The 18,632-nt window shown below is 43.7% G+C and overlaps 1 protein-coding gene across 1 annotated transcript in view; it reads right to left on the reverse strand.

Annotated features, from left to right (window-relative positions):
* The window catches only part of LPO (lactoperoxidase), a 34,875-nt gene that overhangs the window by 10,221 nt on the left and 6,022 nt on the right, over positions 1 to 18,632 (reverse strand). Inside the window, exons 2-8 of the mRNA XM_043962508.1 lie at positions 17,155 to 17,262; positions 16,154 to 16,241; positions 11,928 to 12,100; positions 8,471 to 8,588; positions 5,619 to 5,748; positions 4,887 to 5,093; positions 1,176 to 1,500 (exon numbers count right to left, since the gene is read on the reverse strand). Coding sequence (XP_043818443.1) covers positions 1,176 to 1,500; positions 4,887 to 5,093; positions 5,619 to 5,748; positions 8,471 to 8,588; positions 11,928 to 12,100; positions 16,154 to 16,241; positions 17,155 to 17,260 — 1,147 coding nt within the window. The 5' untranslated portion in view covers positions 17,261 to 17,262. The remainder of the gene's footprint in view (positions 1 to 1,175; positions 1,501 to 4,886; positions 5,094 to 5,618; positions 5,749 to 8,470; positions 8,589 to 11,927; positions 12,101 to 16,153; positions 16,242 to 17,154; positions 17,263 to 18,632) is intronic.

The raw sequence follows: 18,632 nt of genomic DNA on the forward strand, positions 1-18,632 counted from the left end.
GACTTGACACATCACACCAAGGAATTTGTAGTTTATTCTGGAGGAAATAGGGAGCCACCAAACATTTTTGAGCCGGGGAGTGATATGGTGATATCTACGTTTTATAAATATTACTTGGGCAGCTGTGAGAAGGGTAGATTGGAAAGGGGAGAAACTAGAAGCTTGGAGATCATTTAGAAGGCTTTTTACAATACTGTAGGTGAGGGGTGATGAAGATCTGAACTAATTTTCTTCTTGTTTTATCTTCTTCCTGTCTAAGCCCATGATCACTTGTACAGTGAGTATTCCAGACGTCCTAGTGGCTGATTAACAGGAAATCTCTCAGCCTGCCTCAGTCAGGCAATTTTCTCTAGGCCTGTCATGGACACTTCAAAACATACCTCTACTTTCTTCAGCTCTCTTCCTCCAGAGATCCCTATTTTTCCAGACTCCTTCAATGTGATTCTTCCCCAGTCTTTATCTGGACTCTGGGGCTCTTTAGGTAATTGTTGACATCTATCACCTGCTGACAGCACTGAGAGGCAGCATGGTACAGACAGGTAGGGTGGTATAATAGTTAGGGCACTGGACTTAGAATCAGTAAGACCTGCTTTGGACACTTACTCACTATGAGACCTTGGGCAAATCACTTAATTTCACTATACCTCTGTTTTCTCACCTGCAAACAAGGGCTTGGATTTGATAGACTTCCAGTTTCCTCTGAAGATCTGGTTCATGGGATTGACCTTAAGTTCCCTTCTTGCTCTGGTTCTAGTATCCTGTCATTACCCAAAAGGCCAATTGGGCATTTGGCCAGTGCCTGTGGGGTAATCTGCTCTGTTTCTATTTTCACTGGATATAGGTGAGAAGGTAACAGTAGGGGTTTTGCTCCTCTGAGAGACTGCTTTGTGGCATCATGGGAATTTTCTTGGTCTGTTTTATGGATGGCAGACTGCCCCATTTCTTGTCCTTGCACGATCCCTTCCAATGTCCTCCCCCTCCTTTCTCTTGGCCCTCATTCTGTGCTTTTCAGTAGGTGTAGCAGACCATATGTCCCAGATTTTCCAGGACAGTCCCAATTTCAAGAAAAATTATACTTTTAGTGGAGTTTTGCAAAAGGAGTATCTATCTTTTATCAGGTGATGGGCTCCAGTTTTTGGTTTGGAAAATATGGGCACTATGCCAAAAAGACTTACCAGCCAAGAAGCAGGGGACCCCAGCAGTGGCATTGATGAATTTACAGGGACTGGGTTGCTTGTTGTCAAAGGGTGGGAAGGCCAATCCATTGTCGGAGAACTCCTCATTGACCGCCATCAGGCCCAGGGGGCTACTTGTGTTCCGGAGTTTGTTGGCCAGGAGTGGTTCAGGCCCATAAACCATGCTAGCATCCAGGAAGGAAGTCAAGGCATTGATTTGCTCTCGGGTCAGCGAATTGAAGGGGTGTGTAGGGCAGACAAAGCCAGCACGGAAAAAGGGCATGCAGAGTCCTTGTTTATTCAACTTGGGGTCTCCAGGTGGGAACTAATAGAGATAACAGGAATGACCTCAGCAGGTTTGGCAAGACTGGGCCCTCCCATCCTGCCAGTAACCCTCATATCCAGGGATAGACATGATAAAGCATGTGGGTTTTGTATATATTTATCTCTGTACATGTTGTATGTGTTGCCTGAGAAAGCTCCTTGAGGGGGGTAGCTGAGTGGTGCAGTGGATAGAGCACCAGCCCTGGATTCAGGAGGACATGAGTTCAAATCTGGCCTCAGACACTTGACACTTATTAACTGTGACCCTGGACAAGTCACTTAACCCTCATTGCCATACACCCCCCCAAAAAAACCAAAGCTCCTTGAGCTTACATTTCAGTCTTGTCTTGGTATTCACAGTGCCTAGCATAGTGCCTGGCACATAGTAGGGACTGATTTATTGATTGATTTAGTTCATTTAGGAACTTCATTCTTAAGACCATGTTTACTAAACCCTGATGCCCACAAGTTACATTAGTGATCCCACGTATACGATGGGGAATTTGGTTGATGTGTTAGTTTTTTCTGAACTCTTTTCTCTATTTGTTCTTTATTTTAAAGGGTAACTTTAAAGGGAAGGGGCAGGGTGAGCTGTTAAAAAGTGAAGGTGATGTAAAAACAAAAAATGTCAGCAAAATATTCAAAAATTACAGAGGTGTTCCAGAACTCAAGTACTTGAATGGAGGGAGAGCTGATGATTCCTGTGCCACAGGGGTCACCAATTTTTTTTTTTTAACGTGGAAGTGTGAGTACAATGGAAAGAACTTTGGTTTTCAAGGCAAAAGACTCCAGAATTAAAATATTAGCTCTGCCACTTACTGGCTTGTGACGTTGGCCAAATTACCTTTCCTCTCTTGGTCCCAGGCTCCTTACCTATGAGTGAGGTTACACATGGTCACACAGCCCTTAAAATAATCTATAACATGAGATTGAACTAGATGAGTGAATGTCAAGGTATCATCCATCTCTAAGATACTGTGATTTCTGTCTCTGAACCTTTGTGATCACAATGGGAGGGAGAGAGAAGGACAGAGGATTTGGGCTGAAAGGGAAGTCCCTGAGAAGGATGGGAAAATCTGGCAGAAACGAGGAAAGGGACATTGTTCTCAGCTAGAATACTTTCTGTGCCAGGAATCCTAGCGAATTTCAGAGAGGTGGGGAAGTGGCAAGGTAGGTGGTGTGACATCAGCACACAGCTTGAAGAATAATGCAATCACAGAATTTCAGAGTTGAAAGGGAATTCAGTAACTCTTTGGTTCAATTGATACTTCCAAAGGAATTTCCATTACAACATCCTAGAGAAGGGGGTCATTCAATTTTTCTTGAAGATCTCTAATGGGGACTGGGGGGTGGGGGAACCTGTCACCTCCCAAAGAAGCCCCTACCCCTTTAGGCAGCAGCTTTAATTGTTACTACTTCTATCCATCGAGCCAAATTTTGCTTGATTTGGGACAGCTACGTGGTTCAATGGGTAGAGCACTAGGCAGTGAGTCAAGAAGACCCGAGTTCAAAGCTGGCTAGCCGTGTGACCTTGGGTAAGTCCTGTTTGCCTCAGTTTGCTTCATGTGTAAAATGAGTTGGAGAAGGAAATGACAAACCACTCCAATATCAGACATAACTGAATAACAATAACAACAATTTTGCTTCTTTCCAACTTCTGCCCACTGTTATACTATCCAAGTAGAACAAAGTTCTTCTTCCATATGACAGCCCTTCAAATAATAAGAGGTAGCATTTAGAAAACACTCTAAAGCTTGCAAAGTACTTTATGAATATGAACTCATGTGACCCTTAGAAGAGCCCTAGGAGCTGGATGTTATTATTATCCCCATCTTAAAGATGGGGAAACTGAGACTTAGAGAGGTTAAATGACTTGCCCAAGGTCCCACATGTCAGTGTCTGAGGCACAATTTGAACTCAGGCCTCCCTATTGCTACCTAGCTGCCTCGAAGACATGAAGGGGAAAGGAAAAAAAAAATTGATTGAGCTCCTACTATACACTGGGTACTATAAAATGCTAAGCACTTTTTTACAAATATGATCTCATTTGATCCTCACAACAACCTTGGGAGGTAGGTGCTATGATTATCCCCATCTTACAGTTGAGGAACCTGGGGCAGACAGAGATGAAGCGACTTGCCTAGGGTCACACAGCTAGCAATTGTCTGACACCGGATTTCAGCTCAGGTCTTCTAGACTCTAGGCCTACAATTCTTCCCCATAAAGACGACCCTCAGGTCTCTTTTGAGTCTTCTCTTCCAAAGTTCCTTTAGCATGGACCCAAGGCCCTTTTCTACTCTGCTTGCCCAACTCTTGGCACCCTGCAGATGATCAGAGGGTGTGTGCCATAATGGTTAGAATGCTGGACTCAGAATCAGGAAGACCTAGCTAGACTCAAGCCCTGCCTTAGATACTATCTGTATGACCAGGAACAAGTCACGTGGCTTCTCTGACTCTCCATTTCCTCACTTATAAGATGAGGATAATAACAGCACCTGCTTCACTGAAGTGTTGAAGCTCAAAAGAGACAATACAGGTAGAGTCTTTTGTAAGTCACAAAGGGTGATATAAATGCAAGCCACTGTTATTATTGTTATTATATCATCACCATCATGGTCCTTCCTATACTATGGTGCCCAGGACTCCAGATGGGGTATATGGTGAATTACAGCATGACCACCATTCCTTATTCTTGGCAGAGCTGGAAAATCTTGTTACTTTGATTGCATGGCTGTTTCTTCCTTTTTTTTCCTAATTTATTATCTGTTTGTTTATTCATTCATTTATTTGTTTGTTTGCTCATTCATTCATTCATTCATTTGGTTGCTTATTTATTTGTGTTGTTCAGCCAAAGGAAAGGAAACTGTTTTTGCAACCTCTGTTTCAAAAAGCCAATGTTGGTGATGGAAGCAGGGCTCTACAGCACTCTTCTTGGAAATGTACAGTGCTCTTTATATATCTATGACCATCTTGCAATAATGGCCTTCCTTTCTCCTCCATCAGGCCAAGGCAGGCCTGACTTGCCCACTTCTTCCTTCCTCTGCCTTGTGCTCAGCACTCCAATAAGCCAGCCCAGCCTGGCAGATACAGGCCCTGATACATCTTCACCCACAAGGTGCTGGCCTCCACTTTATCTCCCTCATGATTGTTTCAATGGATCCTCTCCCTGCACCTGCTCTTCGATTGATGAAGCCCACTAGGAAAAACTAAATATCTCCTGGGAGGTCCCAATCTACTCTTTATCCATGTCCTGCTAAATTGCTGTTCCATGCTCTAGTTTTGCAAGGTCCGAGGCCATATTATCAAAGGTCATTCCCCCGCAATGAAGGAAAGCATTTAAAGACAAAGCATAGACCATGAGGGAGGGTAACCCCACAAAGAGCCTACCATGATGGGGAAACAGTTGTCTTCTTGGATGCAGTGTTCATCACATTGCTCTTTGGTGTACTCGCTAACCATCAGCTCAGTATCTGGAGCAAAGTCAAGATCATGGTCCACCCACTGTCCCCACTGCATGAGGACCAGTGACCAGGATGGGTCGAACTCATCATCCTCATTCAGATAGCTGGCTATCTTATTAGACACATCTCGTACCTAGGGGAAGAAGAAGATGAGAGGGCATGACAGAAGGGAAGTGAGTGATCTGGTGTTTGGAGGGCAGAAAGGATAGTGGAGCTAGGCTGCTCTGGAAACACGCCCGTGATCCTTGGAGTGCTAAAGATACGCTGGGCTCTGGGTGAGGGGGGAAGGCTGTGCCTGAGGGGCTGCCAACTCCTCAGACAAGGTAGATAGACAGAACCTCTAGGAAAACAACGTACAATGAACTCAAGGTACAGGACCAGGATGGGAGTGATCAGGATGGGAGAGAGAGAGGCAACCTGCCAAGTGGAACACAGGGCATTCTAACTGTACGCAGCTGGGCTGCTGCCACTACCTGGCTTAGCTTAAATGGTCTTTGCTTCCCTCTACTGGAACTTTAGGAAAACTTCCCAAGAATTAAGTTTAAATGGCAGTTTACTCAATCCCAGCATCCTTTTACAGCTCTTACTCACTATTCAGTTCTCATTTTCTTTTTCTTATCTTATTTCTCCCTCTATGAAAGTGAATACTCCTCCTTACCAGCGGAAGATAGAAGCCGTTCTTCTTCTCCCCAGGAGTCCATCCATAGGGCTGAGAAATCCCATCTTCATACTCTGCAGGCAGCCATCGGGCCAATGCTCTGTTTGATGAGCCCAGTGTTGGGTCCTTTCTGAGGGGGAAGAAAGAACAGAGCTCTACCTTCATCCAGGCCCTAATAACCTTAGATTGGTCTGTCATGTAGTAGAGGAAAGGGGATGGGGGATGGAATTAGGGGGTGTTCTAAGTACAGGATCCTATGAGAAACAGCAATTCTCAGAGGTGTATGTGGAACTTTTTGTGCCCGAGGGAAATGGTGGTGATGGTGACTGTGGGGAAGGGGTGAGGAGGAAGTTGTGTAAGCTTTCCAGATGTCTGGCCACTACTGTGGAGGGAGGAGGCTGGAATGATATGGGGTAGCTATTAGGAGGAAGAAATGCTTCAGGAAGAGGTCACTGGCCCTGCTGGGGGGCAGAGTGTGGGCCAGGCCGGGAAGAGTTGGGGCCAAGAGTCATGGACCATAAACTAAAAGGAGGGAAGGGACTTTTGGGTCCATCTAGTTTGAACTCCTCATTTTATAGTTCCAGAGAAGTCAAGTAGATTGCTCAAGATCATACAAGTGGTAAGTGGCAGAGCCAAGATTCAAGCCCAGGTTCTTTGACTCCAGATCCAAATCTTTCCATTACACCATGCTGCCTGCACCTTCCAATTTTCTTAGCTATAGGAGGAGAAAGTGATCCCTGAATTGTGAGCCCAAAGGGTGAATCAGGCAAAGCAGAAAGAATGGGTCCATGGATAGTTCTATGTGTTTCTTCTAAATTTTCTGCCCTGGGACACAGCCCTGATGGCCCTACCTTAGTTATGTTTTGGCAATAAGAACTCTAGCTGGGGCAGCTAGGTGGCACAGTGGATAAAGCACTGGCCCTGGATTCAGGAGGACCTGAGTTCAAATCCAGCCTCAGACACTTGACACTTACTAGCTGTGTGATCCTGAGCAAGTCACTTAACCCCCATTGCCCTGCAAAAAAACAAAAAACAAAACAAAAAGAACTCTAGCTTCAGGGAATTGTTAACTGTGAGGATTATCCAGAGTTCAAGTACTGATTCTACTGTTTACTAGCTGTGTGATCTGGGCCACATTTACCTGGAGGGGAATGCATCTTAATAGTCTAGCACAAAATATATAATATTACCTAATACAATAACATCTCACTTGGGAGGAAGTGACATAGTACAGAAAAAAAAAAAAAGAATGCTGAGCATGAAGTTACAGGACCTGAGTTTGAATCCCTGACTCTGCCACTTATAGAATTACCTGTAGCTAGGTGGCGCAGTGGATAAAACAGCGGCCCTGGATTCAGGAGGACCTGAGTTCAAATCTGGCCTCAGACACTTGACACTTACTAGCTGTGTGACCCTGGGCAAGTCACTTAACCCTCATTGCCCCGAGCAAAAAAAAAAAAAAAGAATTACCTGTGTAACCTTGGGCAAATTGATTAACCTATCAGGGTCTTTGCTTTCTCATCTGTCAAGCGAGGAGTTGGACTTGATCTCTAAGGTATCTGCCAACCTTAGATATAAGAGACTATGGTTGGCAACAGGTGATGAAATTTTTTTGCAGTCAATGGAATACACGCTGAGCTTCTACAGAGATGTAGAGGGATTGCACCCAGCTAGTAAGTGTCCGAGATCAAATTTGAACTTAGATCCTTCTGACTCCAGGGATGTTGCTCTATCCACAGCACCACCTAACTGCCTTCTTTCTTTCTTTCTTCCTTCCTTCCTTCATTTTTTCCTTCCTTCTGCAACTGAGGTTAAGTGACTTGCCCAGGATCACATAGCTAGTAAGCATCTGATGTCAGATTTTAACTCAGTAGGGATCTTAATAAATACTTATTAACTGAATTCAAAGAAGTCAGAAATAAGCATCATGTCATCTATGCCATCTCATCCAACAATGAGATACAGTGGAAGGATCTCTAGAGCTGGTGTCCATAGATCTGAATTTGGAACCTGGGCTTTAGCTCTCTCAGCCTCAGTTTCTCCATCTGTATATGGAGATACTAATGCCTGCATATACCCTGGCATAATGGATAGAATACTGGCCTGGAAACCAGGATGATCTGGGTTCAAGTCCTGCCTCTGATACATATTGCTTCTGTCAGTCCGGCCCAGGAGATGGACCTCTCAGTGCCCCGGGCAACTTTCTAAACCCTAAATTCTGTGAGTTTAGGGATCATGTGACCTGCGTTGGTAGAGGGAGCTCCCTAGAACAATGAACTCATAGCACTGGCACTAGATGGAACCTTGAGCATCTTTTGCATTTAAGCAGGGGTCCATTTTTTAAATGGGTTTTGGGATCCCCTTGCCTTTGTGGAGATGCCTTAAATAATGCAATTTTGTTGTTGTTTAATTCTGAATGACTCTCCTTGACCCCATTTGGGACTTTCTTGGCAAAGATACTGGAATGGTTTGCCATTTCCTTCTCCAGCTCATTTTATAGATGAGGAAACCGAGGCAAATGGGGTCAAGTGACTTGCTCAGGATCACAAAACTATGTGTCTGAGGTTGGATTTGAACTCAGGTCTTTCCTGACTCCAGGCCCAGCACACTATCCATTGCACCACCCAGCTCCTGGAATAATGCAATAGTGGCCACTACATGTTCCCTACCATAGCAACTCTGAATGAGAAAGGGGAAGAGGTCTGGAGTGCTTCCCTTAAGTCCTAATATCCACAAGGTCTGGTCCCTAGGTGGAAGGTGGAAAAGTGGAGGGTAAGTGGGTTATGATAAAGGGAAGCCTCAATATCTCTCTGTTGTGGGGAGGAGCACCTTTCCCCTGGGTCCCCATTCACCTGTTGTTGCATTCTCCAGTAATGGTCCTGTAAGTGCTGTTCCAATCACACTTCACTGGTCGGTTCACCGCATTACAGCCCACCTCCCTAGAAAGCATCACCAAATCCAGGCTGGGGACTGTAAATGAAAAAGGCCCTTTCAGAAGCTCCAAGGTTCTGCTCCTCTTTCCATTCTGAGGTTGGGCTGTTGTACTGTTAGACTATTGCCTACAATTCCCTCAAACCAGCAACAATCTAGCCTGCACAGTGTGGTATATTGGTAAATGTTGGCTCTCTGGGGAAAAAAGTGTATCTGACACACTTCTAAGTTTAATCTGTGTTATGAACATTTCTCCATCATTTTCTTAATAGTAGATAATCAATAAAACAATCAAGCCCTGATTTGTAACAATCAACTCTCGGGGGCAGCTAGATGGTGCCGTGGATAGAGCACAGGCCCTGGATTCAGGAGTATCTGAGTTCAAATCCGGTCTCAGACACTTGATACTTACTAGCTGTGTGACCCTGGGTAAGTCACTTAACCCCAATTGCCTCACTAAAAACAAACAAAAACAAAAACAACAACAACAACAACAAATCGACTCTCAAGTTGGTTTGAACTGGCTCCATCACACCTTCCTGGAAAGGAGGTATTCCTGGGCACTGCTGATTTCCTGGCAGGTCTAATACAGTCTCAAGTGCACTGGCTTCCCCATCTGCTTACACACACACACACACACACACACACACACACACACACACACACACACACACACAAAGGCAATGGGAGAAACGTGATTTAAGGAGGGCAGAGTTGGTAGTTCCAGATATCTGTCCCATGCTGACTATAATTTTTCCCTTTGTTACAAGCCCTGAAGGTCCATTGACTCTAGATTTATTTGAGTTACCAAGCCACTCTTCCAGATCACCAATATATCTGGGAAGTCAAGCAAAATCTCAGTGTAAATCAAATCATTTCCTTCCTAACACCTACCTGGGGTTGGCTGTACAAGTTATGAGAGGCTGATTCTTTGGGGGATGGGAGGGTGGCTAGCTGGACGATTTCAGAACATGGGGAAGGGAGATCTTGGGTCAATGGCTTTGTAGAGTCAAAGTGTCAAAGACACATGAAGAGTCTGGGCAAGAAGCCCAGGAGGCAAGTGCCCCTTTCTTTCTGATATTGCCCAATTCTTTCTCTGGCATTAACAACAAAGGAGGGCAAGGGCAGTTAGTCACATGGGGGAATAAATGTAATACAGTAGAAGGAGCAGGATCTGGAGTCAGAAGACTTAAGTTCAAGTCTATCTCTGATGCTTGCTATGTATAACCTTAGACAATTCACTCAAGCTTGCTCCATTTCCTCAGCTAGGTCCCACCATGAATAGAGGGCTAGTTTCAGGCAGTCCTGAGTTCAAACCTGGCCTCTGACACTTAGTAGCTGTGTGACTCTGGGCAAGTCACTTAACTGCTGTCTGCCTCAGTTTCCACAACTGTAAAATGGGGAAAATAATAGCACCTATTACACAGGGTTGTTGAGAATATAAAATAAGAGAATATTTGTAAAATGCTTACTTAGCACAGTGCCTGGAACATAGTAGGCTTTTTTTTTTTTTTTTTTGGTGAGGCAATTGGGGTTAAGTGACTTGCCTAGGGTCACACAGCTAGTAAGAGTAGGCTTTTAATAAATCTTTGTTCTATCCACCCTCATCTTCCCTATCTGTAAAATGAAAGTTGGATTAGTTGGCCTCTGAGGTCCTTTCTAGCTCAAGAACTAAGAGCCTGATCTTATGAAGTTGAATCTCTATGAAAATGGCCAAAAAAAAAAAAAAAAAGAAAAAGAAAAGAAAAAAAGAAAGTGAGCAGCCTGGGTTTTACCCTTGCATCCCCTGCTTCTTAAAGAACCCCCCCTCCCCCCCCCCGCCTACCAATCCTTCCTCTTTCAGAATTGTTTGGAGATGTTTATTTTTTTTGGAAACAAAACCCAAAATGTGTGCTGGGGTGGGGGTAGGAGGAGATGTTGAGTGACAGGCTGTCATCATCTACTGGGTATTTCCCTTAACCTTTTCAATTTAATCAAAAAGCTAAAAAAAAATAAACAAAGCAAAACTAAAAACTAAAAAAATAAACCCTCTCTTCCCTCTCCCCTCCAAATTGACTTTTAAAAAAATTAAACATACATTAAAAACAAAGTTTAGGGGGCATCTAGGTGGCACAGTGGATAAAGCAGTGGCCCTGGATTCAGGAGTACCTGAGTTCAAATCCGGCCTTAGACCTTGACACTTACTAGCTCTGTGTGACCCTGGGCAAGTCACTTAACACTCATTGCCCTGCCAAAAAAAAAACCAAACCAACAACAAAGTTTATATATTTAATAGATAAAGATCTTGGGGAGGGTGGGGAGATTAAATCTAATCAGAGCCATGGATTTCTTAACTATTTAAGGTGCCTATAGTGGGAAAAAATACCATATATTACAGTACAAATCTGTAATCGATGCTACCAGCACAGCCTATAGTATTAGAGATCCCAGAGTTTTCTTGTAGATTAATATATCCTATTTGAAGTTGACTTCTTCAGAAAAATTAAATGATTTCTACATTTAGCTCCCCCATTCTCCTTCCTCATTCAAAAGACTAGAGAAGACAGAAAATGGGGAAAGGGAAGAAAGTACCAACTGTTATTTCCAGGCATTCAACTCCCCACAGTTAAAGCAAAGAAATCCCCTCCTAGCATTTTTATGACATTTTGGAGGGTACTTTTCCCTGGCTGAATCATCCTCTCAGATCCCCATTTGTCTGGAAAAAATAAATTTCACTCTTCAGCGTAAGGACTAGGCCTGTGATTTCATTGGCTTAGGGAACTCCCAGGTGAGAACACTCCTTCTACCAACACAGGGTAGCACCTTCCCTGTTATCTGATGTCTCAGAAAGTAGTCTGGGACACTTCAATATGAAATGATTTGGCCAGGTTCACACAAGTAGTATGTTTCAGAGATAGAATGTGAACCTAGACCTTCCTGACTGTGACGTCAATTCTCTACCCAAGCTGCCTCTCACCTCCAACAAAACCATCTTAATTAATCTCTAATAGGCTGAAATGTTCTCCACTCTGGACCTTCCTGTGCTCAGCACACATATGGCCTTGAAGGAATCATTTCCTCCCACTGGGCCTCAGTTGTCTTCTTCTCAGAGGTCAAATTAGATAATCCCTGAGGTCCACTCCAGCTGGAACCCCAGTGATTCTAAGGGTCCATCTGACTTTAACCTACAGTTCTAAGAAGGTGAAAGTGAAATGTAGTCTACTTCTATTAATTCACTAGGTGAACATTAATTGAGTGGGTATTATAGAAAGAATGCTTTTTTTGTGGGGGAGTGGGTATCAATATCAAGTTATTGTTTCTACAAGAAGAGCCCTCCTACCTTCTTCCCTCCCCACCCCCAGGGAAAACTGTGACTTGAGGGGGGCGGGGAGGCTGTACCTGTGACATTGTTACTGGTCACCAAGTTCATGTGCTCCTTCTGTCCTAGAATCTTGATGCATTCCTCCCATACTTGGGCCTTGCGCAAGACTTCCCGAGTCTGGCCTGTGGCCTGTTTGAAGATTTTGGACAACTGGAGAGGGGTGGGAGTGCTCTCCATGACTGTCTTCGCCCTACAAGGAGACGAGATGATTGGTCATTGGTTAGGAAGAGAAGCCGGAAGGAGCTAGGATTTCCCTCTTCATCACTGATGAGGTTACAGGCTATTGTGTGGGACCTTGCTAAACAAGAGGGTTTGGTTCCCCGAAATCTTGGATCTCCTTTGGGAACTCCACCCCTTTCCTCCTCAGCTCTCAGTAGAACCATGATGAAATCCATTAGCTTGCATTTTAGTTTATTTAAATAAGCATAAGCTTCAGGTATCTCTCAGGACAGACTGTTCTATGTAGCCTTAGGCGAGGGAGCATTACTCTCCAAGCTTTTGTTTCTTTATCTATAATATGGCGCAATGTAAAATTTCTTTGCCTAAAGGGATATTGTGACATCCAGAGGGCACACACAAAGTGCTGTGGAAAAGGTACTTGGGTGGTCCATCCCACTTACATCTTTGATTCTAGCACTGGGGAAAAAACTAACACTTTATCTTGGGGAGGATGTATTTTTGAGCATATGACCTCTAAATAGATACTTGGCTTTTAAAGCCCTAGACAGTCTGGCCACCCACCTGTCTTTCCAGCCTCGTTGGATATTATTCCCCCTCCCTCACTCTGCAGTTCAGTTTATCTGGCCTTTTCTCTGTACCTCATGCAGGACATCTCACTTCTCTTTTCCGTGCCTTCTTCTCGTCTGTTCCTCATGCCTGGAATGCCCTCCCTTCTCCCTACCTCACAGAGTCCTTCTCTTCCTTTAAGGCTCAGATCAAGCACCTTCTGCCTGAAGACCTTCTTGATCTCCTCCATCTGCTAGTTCCTTGCTTTCCAAGCTACTGTGTATCTAATTACTTGGTAGATATTTGTATTCATTCACTTTCTATTTATGCTGTTTACATTTATATATGTACTGCTGAGGGGCAGCTAGGTGGCACAGTGGATAGAGCACTGGCCCTGGAGTCAGGAGGACCTGAGTTCAAATCTGGCCTCAGACACTTAACACTTACTAGCTGTGTGACCCTGGGCAAAGTTACTTAACCCCAATTGCCTCACTAAAAAAAAAAAAAAAATATATATATATATATATACTGCTGTGTCTTTCCTATTAGGATATCAGCTCCTTGTCAGTAGGGATTGTTTTATTCTTTGTACTTTGTACAAGGGGAAGCTAGGCGGTGCAGTGGATGGAGCACTAGCCCAGGAGTCAAGAGGATCTGAGTTCAAATCCAGCCTCAGACACTTGACACTTATTAGCTGTGTGACCCTGGGCAAATCACTTAACCCTAAATGCCTCACCAAAAACAAACAAACAAACAAACCCCACAAATGTACTTTGTACAAGCATAGTGTCTGCCAAATATCTGACTTAGGCGGGGGGGGGGGGGGGGGGGGGGGGGGGGGGGGGGGGGCGTTTTTTCAGTCATGTCTGACTCTTTGTAACCCCTTTGGGGACTTTCTTGGCAAAGATACTGGAGTGGTTTGCTATTTCCTTCTCCAGCTCATTTTACAGATGAGGAAACTGAGGTCAACAAGGATAAGTGATTTGCTCCAGTCACACAGCTAGTAAGTGTATGAGGCTGGATTTGAACTCAGGTCTTCCTGACTCTAGGCCTGGTGTTCAATTTACTGTATCCCAACTCCAAAATACATAATCCCACTGACTTCCTTCAACACTTAGTCCCTTTTTGCAGGATGCTTTTTGTAGTACCAGCATCTTCCCTCTGGGATTACCTTCCATCTCCTTTGTATATATTTATATGTACATAATTGGTGGCATATTGACGCCCCCATTATATTGTGAGCTCCTTGACAGCATGGACTATGTTGTTGCCTTTTTAAAAAATTAATTCATTTAGAGGCAGCTAGGTGGTGCAGTGGATAGAGCACTACTGGCCCTGGATTCAGGAGGACCTGAGTTCAAATCCAGACTCAGACACTTGACACTTACTAGCTGTGTGACCCTGGGCAAGTCACTTAACCCTCATTGCCCCGCAAAAAAAAAAAAAATTCATTTTTTAAAAATGAAGGTCGGGGGCAGCTAGGTGGCACAGTGGATAAAGCACTGGCACTGGATTCAGGAGCACCTGAGTTCAAATCCAGCCTCAGGCACTGGACAACTTATTAGCTGTGTGACCCTGGGCAAGTCACTTAACCCTCATTGCCCCGAAAAAAAAAAAAAAGAAGAAAAAAAAAATGAAGGTCCTCCTCTCCCTTTCCCTTCTAACCCTTACTTCATAAGCAAAACAAACTGCTACAAACATGTATAGCCCAGAAAAACAAATCCCCACGTGGTCAAGTCCAAAAACATGTCTTAATCTGCACTCAGAGTCTATCAGTATATCTCTTTCAGGAGATGGGGAACTTGTTCCATCATGAGTCCTGGAATTGTGGTTGATCATTATATTGATTAGAGTTCCTAAGACTTTCAAAATTGATTGTCTTTACAATACTGTTGCATTAGTTATTCTTTTTTTGTTATGTTTTGTTTTTGTTTTTTGTTTTTGTTTTGCAGGGCAATGAGGGTTAAGTGACTTGCCCAGGGTCACACAGCTAGTTAAGTGTCAAGTGTCTGAGGCTAGATTTGAACTCAGGTCCTCCTGAATCCAAGGCCAGTGCTTTATCCACTGCGCCAAGTAGCTACCCCCTGCATTAGTTATTCTTCTGGTTCTTCTCACTTTACAATCCATACAAGTCTTCCTAGGTTTCTCTGAAATTATTTCCCCTTCCTTTGTATGTGCTTAGAGCAGAGCCTAGAACATATTAAGTGCTTAATAACTGCTGATTGACTTAATTAACTTTATGACAGGGTTAAGGACAAAGACTCATTTTGTCTCTTGATTGTCTTTTTTTTTTTTTTTTGGTCTTGTCCTACGTGAGGAAGGTAAGTCTGAAGCATAATGACTTGGGGTGAGAGGTACAACCTCTGCTCCTAACCCCTCTCATACTTCTGAAGTAGGGGGCCCCTTTCTGAAAACTGATGTTTTCCTTATGCTATTTCTTATATTTTCTTTTTCCTTTCATTTTCCCAGATCACATACACCACCTTGTGTTCATCTTTATTCATATGCTTGGGACAGTTGATAATGAAGACTTTGGCTTACTTGAATTAGGGATAAGCTTAAAAATTGGGAGTTCTTAAGTGTGGTATCAGTCTAAATTGTGATTGGGAAATATTTAACAAAATAAACAAAAATGTAATAAAACAGAAAACATTGTGTTAAAGAACTAAGTCAATATTTGGCCCACAGGGATCTTTATGTATGGTTCAGTAGCCCTAGTTCTATTTGAGTTTGACATCACTGACTGGATGACCTCTCAAGGAACCTGGAAGAGCTGGCAATGTTTGCGATTCTATTTTTTGACAGCCATACACCCTACTTAAAGTCTTTATCACCTCTTCTACACTATGACCACAGTCTTCCAGTTGGTCTGCCTGTTTTAATCTCACCCCCTCTAATCCATTCTTCCCACATCCGCCAATGATTTTCTCTAACTATTGTCTTCTTCCTGCCTAGGGCAAACACACTTGTGGTATTTCAGAATTCTGAGCTGAAGTCTGATCATGTTACTCCCCTACTCGATATGTTCTGGTGACTCCCTACTACCTCCAGTGACTCCCTATTACCTCCTGCATTTAAAGCCCCAATCTACCCTTCCAGCCTCATTACACGTTGCTCACTTTCATATGGTCCTATCAAACTGGCCTTCTTACACACTGGCTCACACAACATCACATCTCCCATGTCTGTATCAATGAATTGGCTATCCCTTCTCCTCACACCTGGAATTCCCTCCTTCCTCTCTGCTTTTGGAAATCTCTAGGTTTCTTCAAGACTCAGCTCAAGCTATACTACCTATCTCAAGCCTTTCCAGATGACTAGTGCCTCCCCCAATTATTTTTTTAACGTTGTGAATATCTATGTGCATGTCATGTCTCCTAACAGAGCATTAGCCCTTTGAGGGAAGGATCTATTTCACTTTTGGTTTTGTACTCCTAGCTGGGCACATGGTAGGTATTCAATAGAGTTACCACATAGTGAGTACCTGCTGTCCCCTCCCCCATCCCCACTCACTTACTTGGTCCTGCCAGCCAAGAAGGCTCTATTAACTTGGTCCTTGGCTTCACTCACAGCTTCATGGATGACTTCTGCGCTGGTGCTATTTTCTTAGAGGGCATGGTAGGGGAAAGAGAGAGCAGAAGATTAATCGTGGTCCTGCATGGTCACTGAAGCACCTAACTCTACTTTTTTTTTAATCCACCGCTACAATTCAGAGTTCAATTTGATTGACTGGGAGGTTGTGGGTTTGAAAAGAATAGAGGGGGGCAGCTAGGTGGCACAGTGGGTAGAGCACCAGCCCTGGAGTCAGGAGTACCTGAGTTCAAATCCGGCCTCAGACACCTAACACTTACTAGCTGTGTGACCTTGGGCACTTAACCCCAATTGCCTATCTAAAAAAAAAAAAAGAAAAGAAAAGAATAGAGGAACTGGGTGAGATGGCATACACCTATAATCCCCAACATTGAGGAATCTGAGAATGGTGATCCCTTAGGACTTCTGAGCTTCAGTCAAGCTAAAGCTGCTTGGGTTCCACACTAAGCCAAATATGGTTACCTCCTTCTTTCCCTAGCCCACGATTGCTTAAAGAGGGGTAAGCCATCCCAGGAGCAGGTTAAAGCTTTCTTGAAGATTGGTAGTACCATTGGTCCCATGAGTGATTGGGGACTGTTTAGTTTTTATCTTCATATTTTCAAACATCAAGCACAATGCCTGCTACATTGAAGGAATTTAATAAATGTTAGTTGAATTGAACTGGATTGAATTAAACCAGAAAGCTGAAGGTCAGGGAAAGGATGAGAACAATGGAATTTAGGCTAGGATTTTCCTGCTTTCTCTCTGAGATGGTCCCAGTGCCTCATCCCCATAAACAGGTCTCACAGAGAAATGTTAGCCTGGTCAGAGAACTTCCAGCACTGGGGAATAGATTGATAGTATACCTATGAACTATCATAGTGAGACCTAGTGCCAGGCCAGCCAGGCCAGGGGGCTTGTATATTCTCAATGAAAGGAAGTATTTACCATTCGCTACAGTCTCAGTAGGCTGGATCAAGGTCTGTGGAGATGTAGTAGATTGGACCCAGGTCAGTGATGCCAGGAGCCCGGCAAAGGAGAGAAACAGCTTCATCCCTGAAATAAACACCCCACAATTCAACAAGGGTTACCATTGCCAACCCTACCCAAGTGCTTAAGAGAGGCTCTGAATACAGCAACACCAGAACATGGCCATGGAAAAAGGGAAAGGCCCACAGAAGCATAAATATAATCACTCCACTTTGCATCTTCTGCCCTGCCTGGGTTCAGCTCCATGGAACAAGATGGCCCTAGGCCAGATACCTCCCAGTGTCCTATCCTCCTCCCCACCCTTGCTTTCATGCCTCCTTTTGTGTATTGTCTTCCCATTTAGATTATAAGCTCTTTGAGAGCAGGGATGGTATTTCTTTTTATTAATTATACCCCTTATACCTAGCACAGTGCCTTGCACATAGTAGGTGCTTAATAGATGCTTATTGGTTTGGATTGATATTGATAATGATACTAGCTAGCATTTATGCACAGTGTCTCAAAAGTCTTAGTGCCCTAAGGCTTAAGACAGACTTCATAGGGGCAGCTAGGTGGCGCAGTGGATAAAGCACCAGCCCAGGATTCAGGAGGACCTGAGTTCAAATCCGGCTCAGACACTTAACACTTACTAGCTGTGTGACCCTGGGCAAGTCACTTAACCCCAATTGCCTTACCAAAAAAAAAAAAAATCAACCAAAAAGACAGACTTCATAGAGGTTTTTTGGTGGGGCAATGAGGGCTAAGTGACTTGCTCAGAGTCACACAGGTAGTAAGTGTCAAGTGTCTGAGACCGGCTTTGAACTTAGGTCCTCCTGAATCCAGGGCCAGTGCTTTATCCACTTTGCCACCTAGCTGCCCCCTGTATAGAGTTTTAAGGTTTGCAAAGCACTTTAGCAATATCATCTCATCTTATTCTCATAACAACCATGGGAGATAGGTGCTATCTTCATTTTAAAGATGAGAAAATTTAGACAAATAGAACTTAAGTGACTTACCCAGTATTATACAACAAGTAAGTATCTGAGGCTAAGATTTGAACTTAAGTTTTCTTGACTGCTAAATCTATTACTCTGGCCACTGTACCCACCCAGCTCTCTAATGTAGAGTAGATTTAGAGCTGGGTTATTTATACCAATCCCCTCATTTTTACACATGAGGAAACTGAGATTCATGGAGGTAAAAAAACTTGTTTAAGGTACATAGCTAGTTTGTGGCAGAGTGGAGATTTGAACCCAGGTTATCTGACTTCAAATCCACCATTCTTTACACTATAAGGAAGGAGTAGTATTTAGACACAGTTCAAACTTAGATCCACAATCAATAACACTCATCATCTTCATTGTCTTCACCACCACACCAGCTGGCATTTGTATAGTACTTTAAGTTTCACAAAGTGACTTACAGACATTTTGGGGGGGGGGCAATGAGGGTTAAGT

The sequence above is a fragment of the Dromiciops gliroides genome, chromosome 4 (genome assembly GCF_019393635.1).
Source record: "Dromiciops gliroides isolate mDroGli1 chromosome 4, mDroGli1.pri, whole genome shotgun sequence".
In the NCBI taxonomy this organism is placed as follows: domain Eukaryota; kingdom Metazoa; phylum Chordata; class Mammalia; order Microbiotheria; family Microbiotheriidae; genus Dromiciops; species Dromiciops gliroides.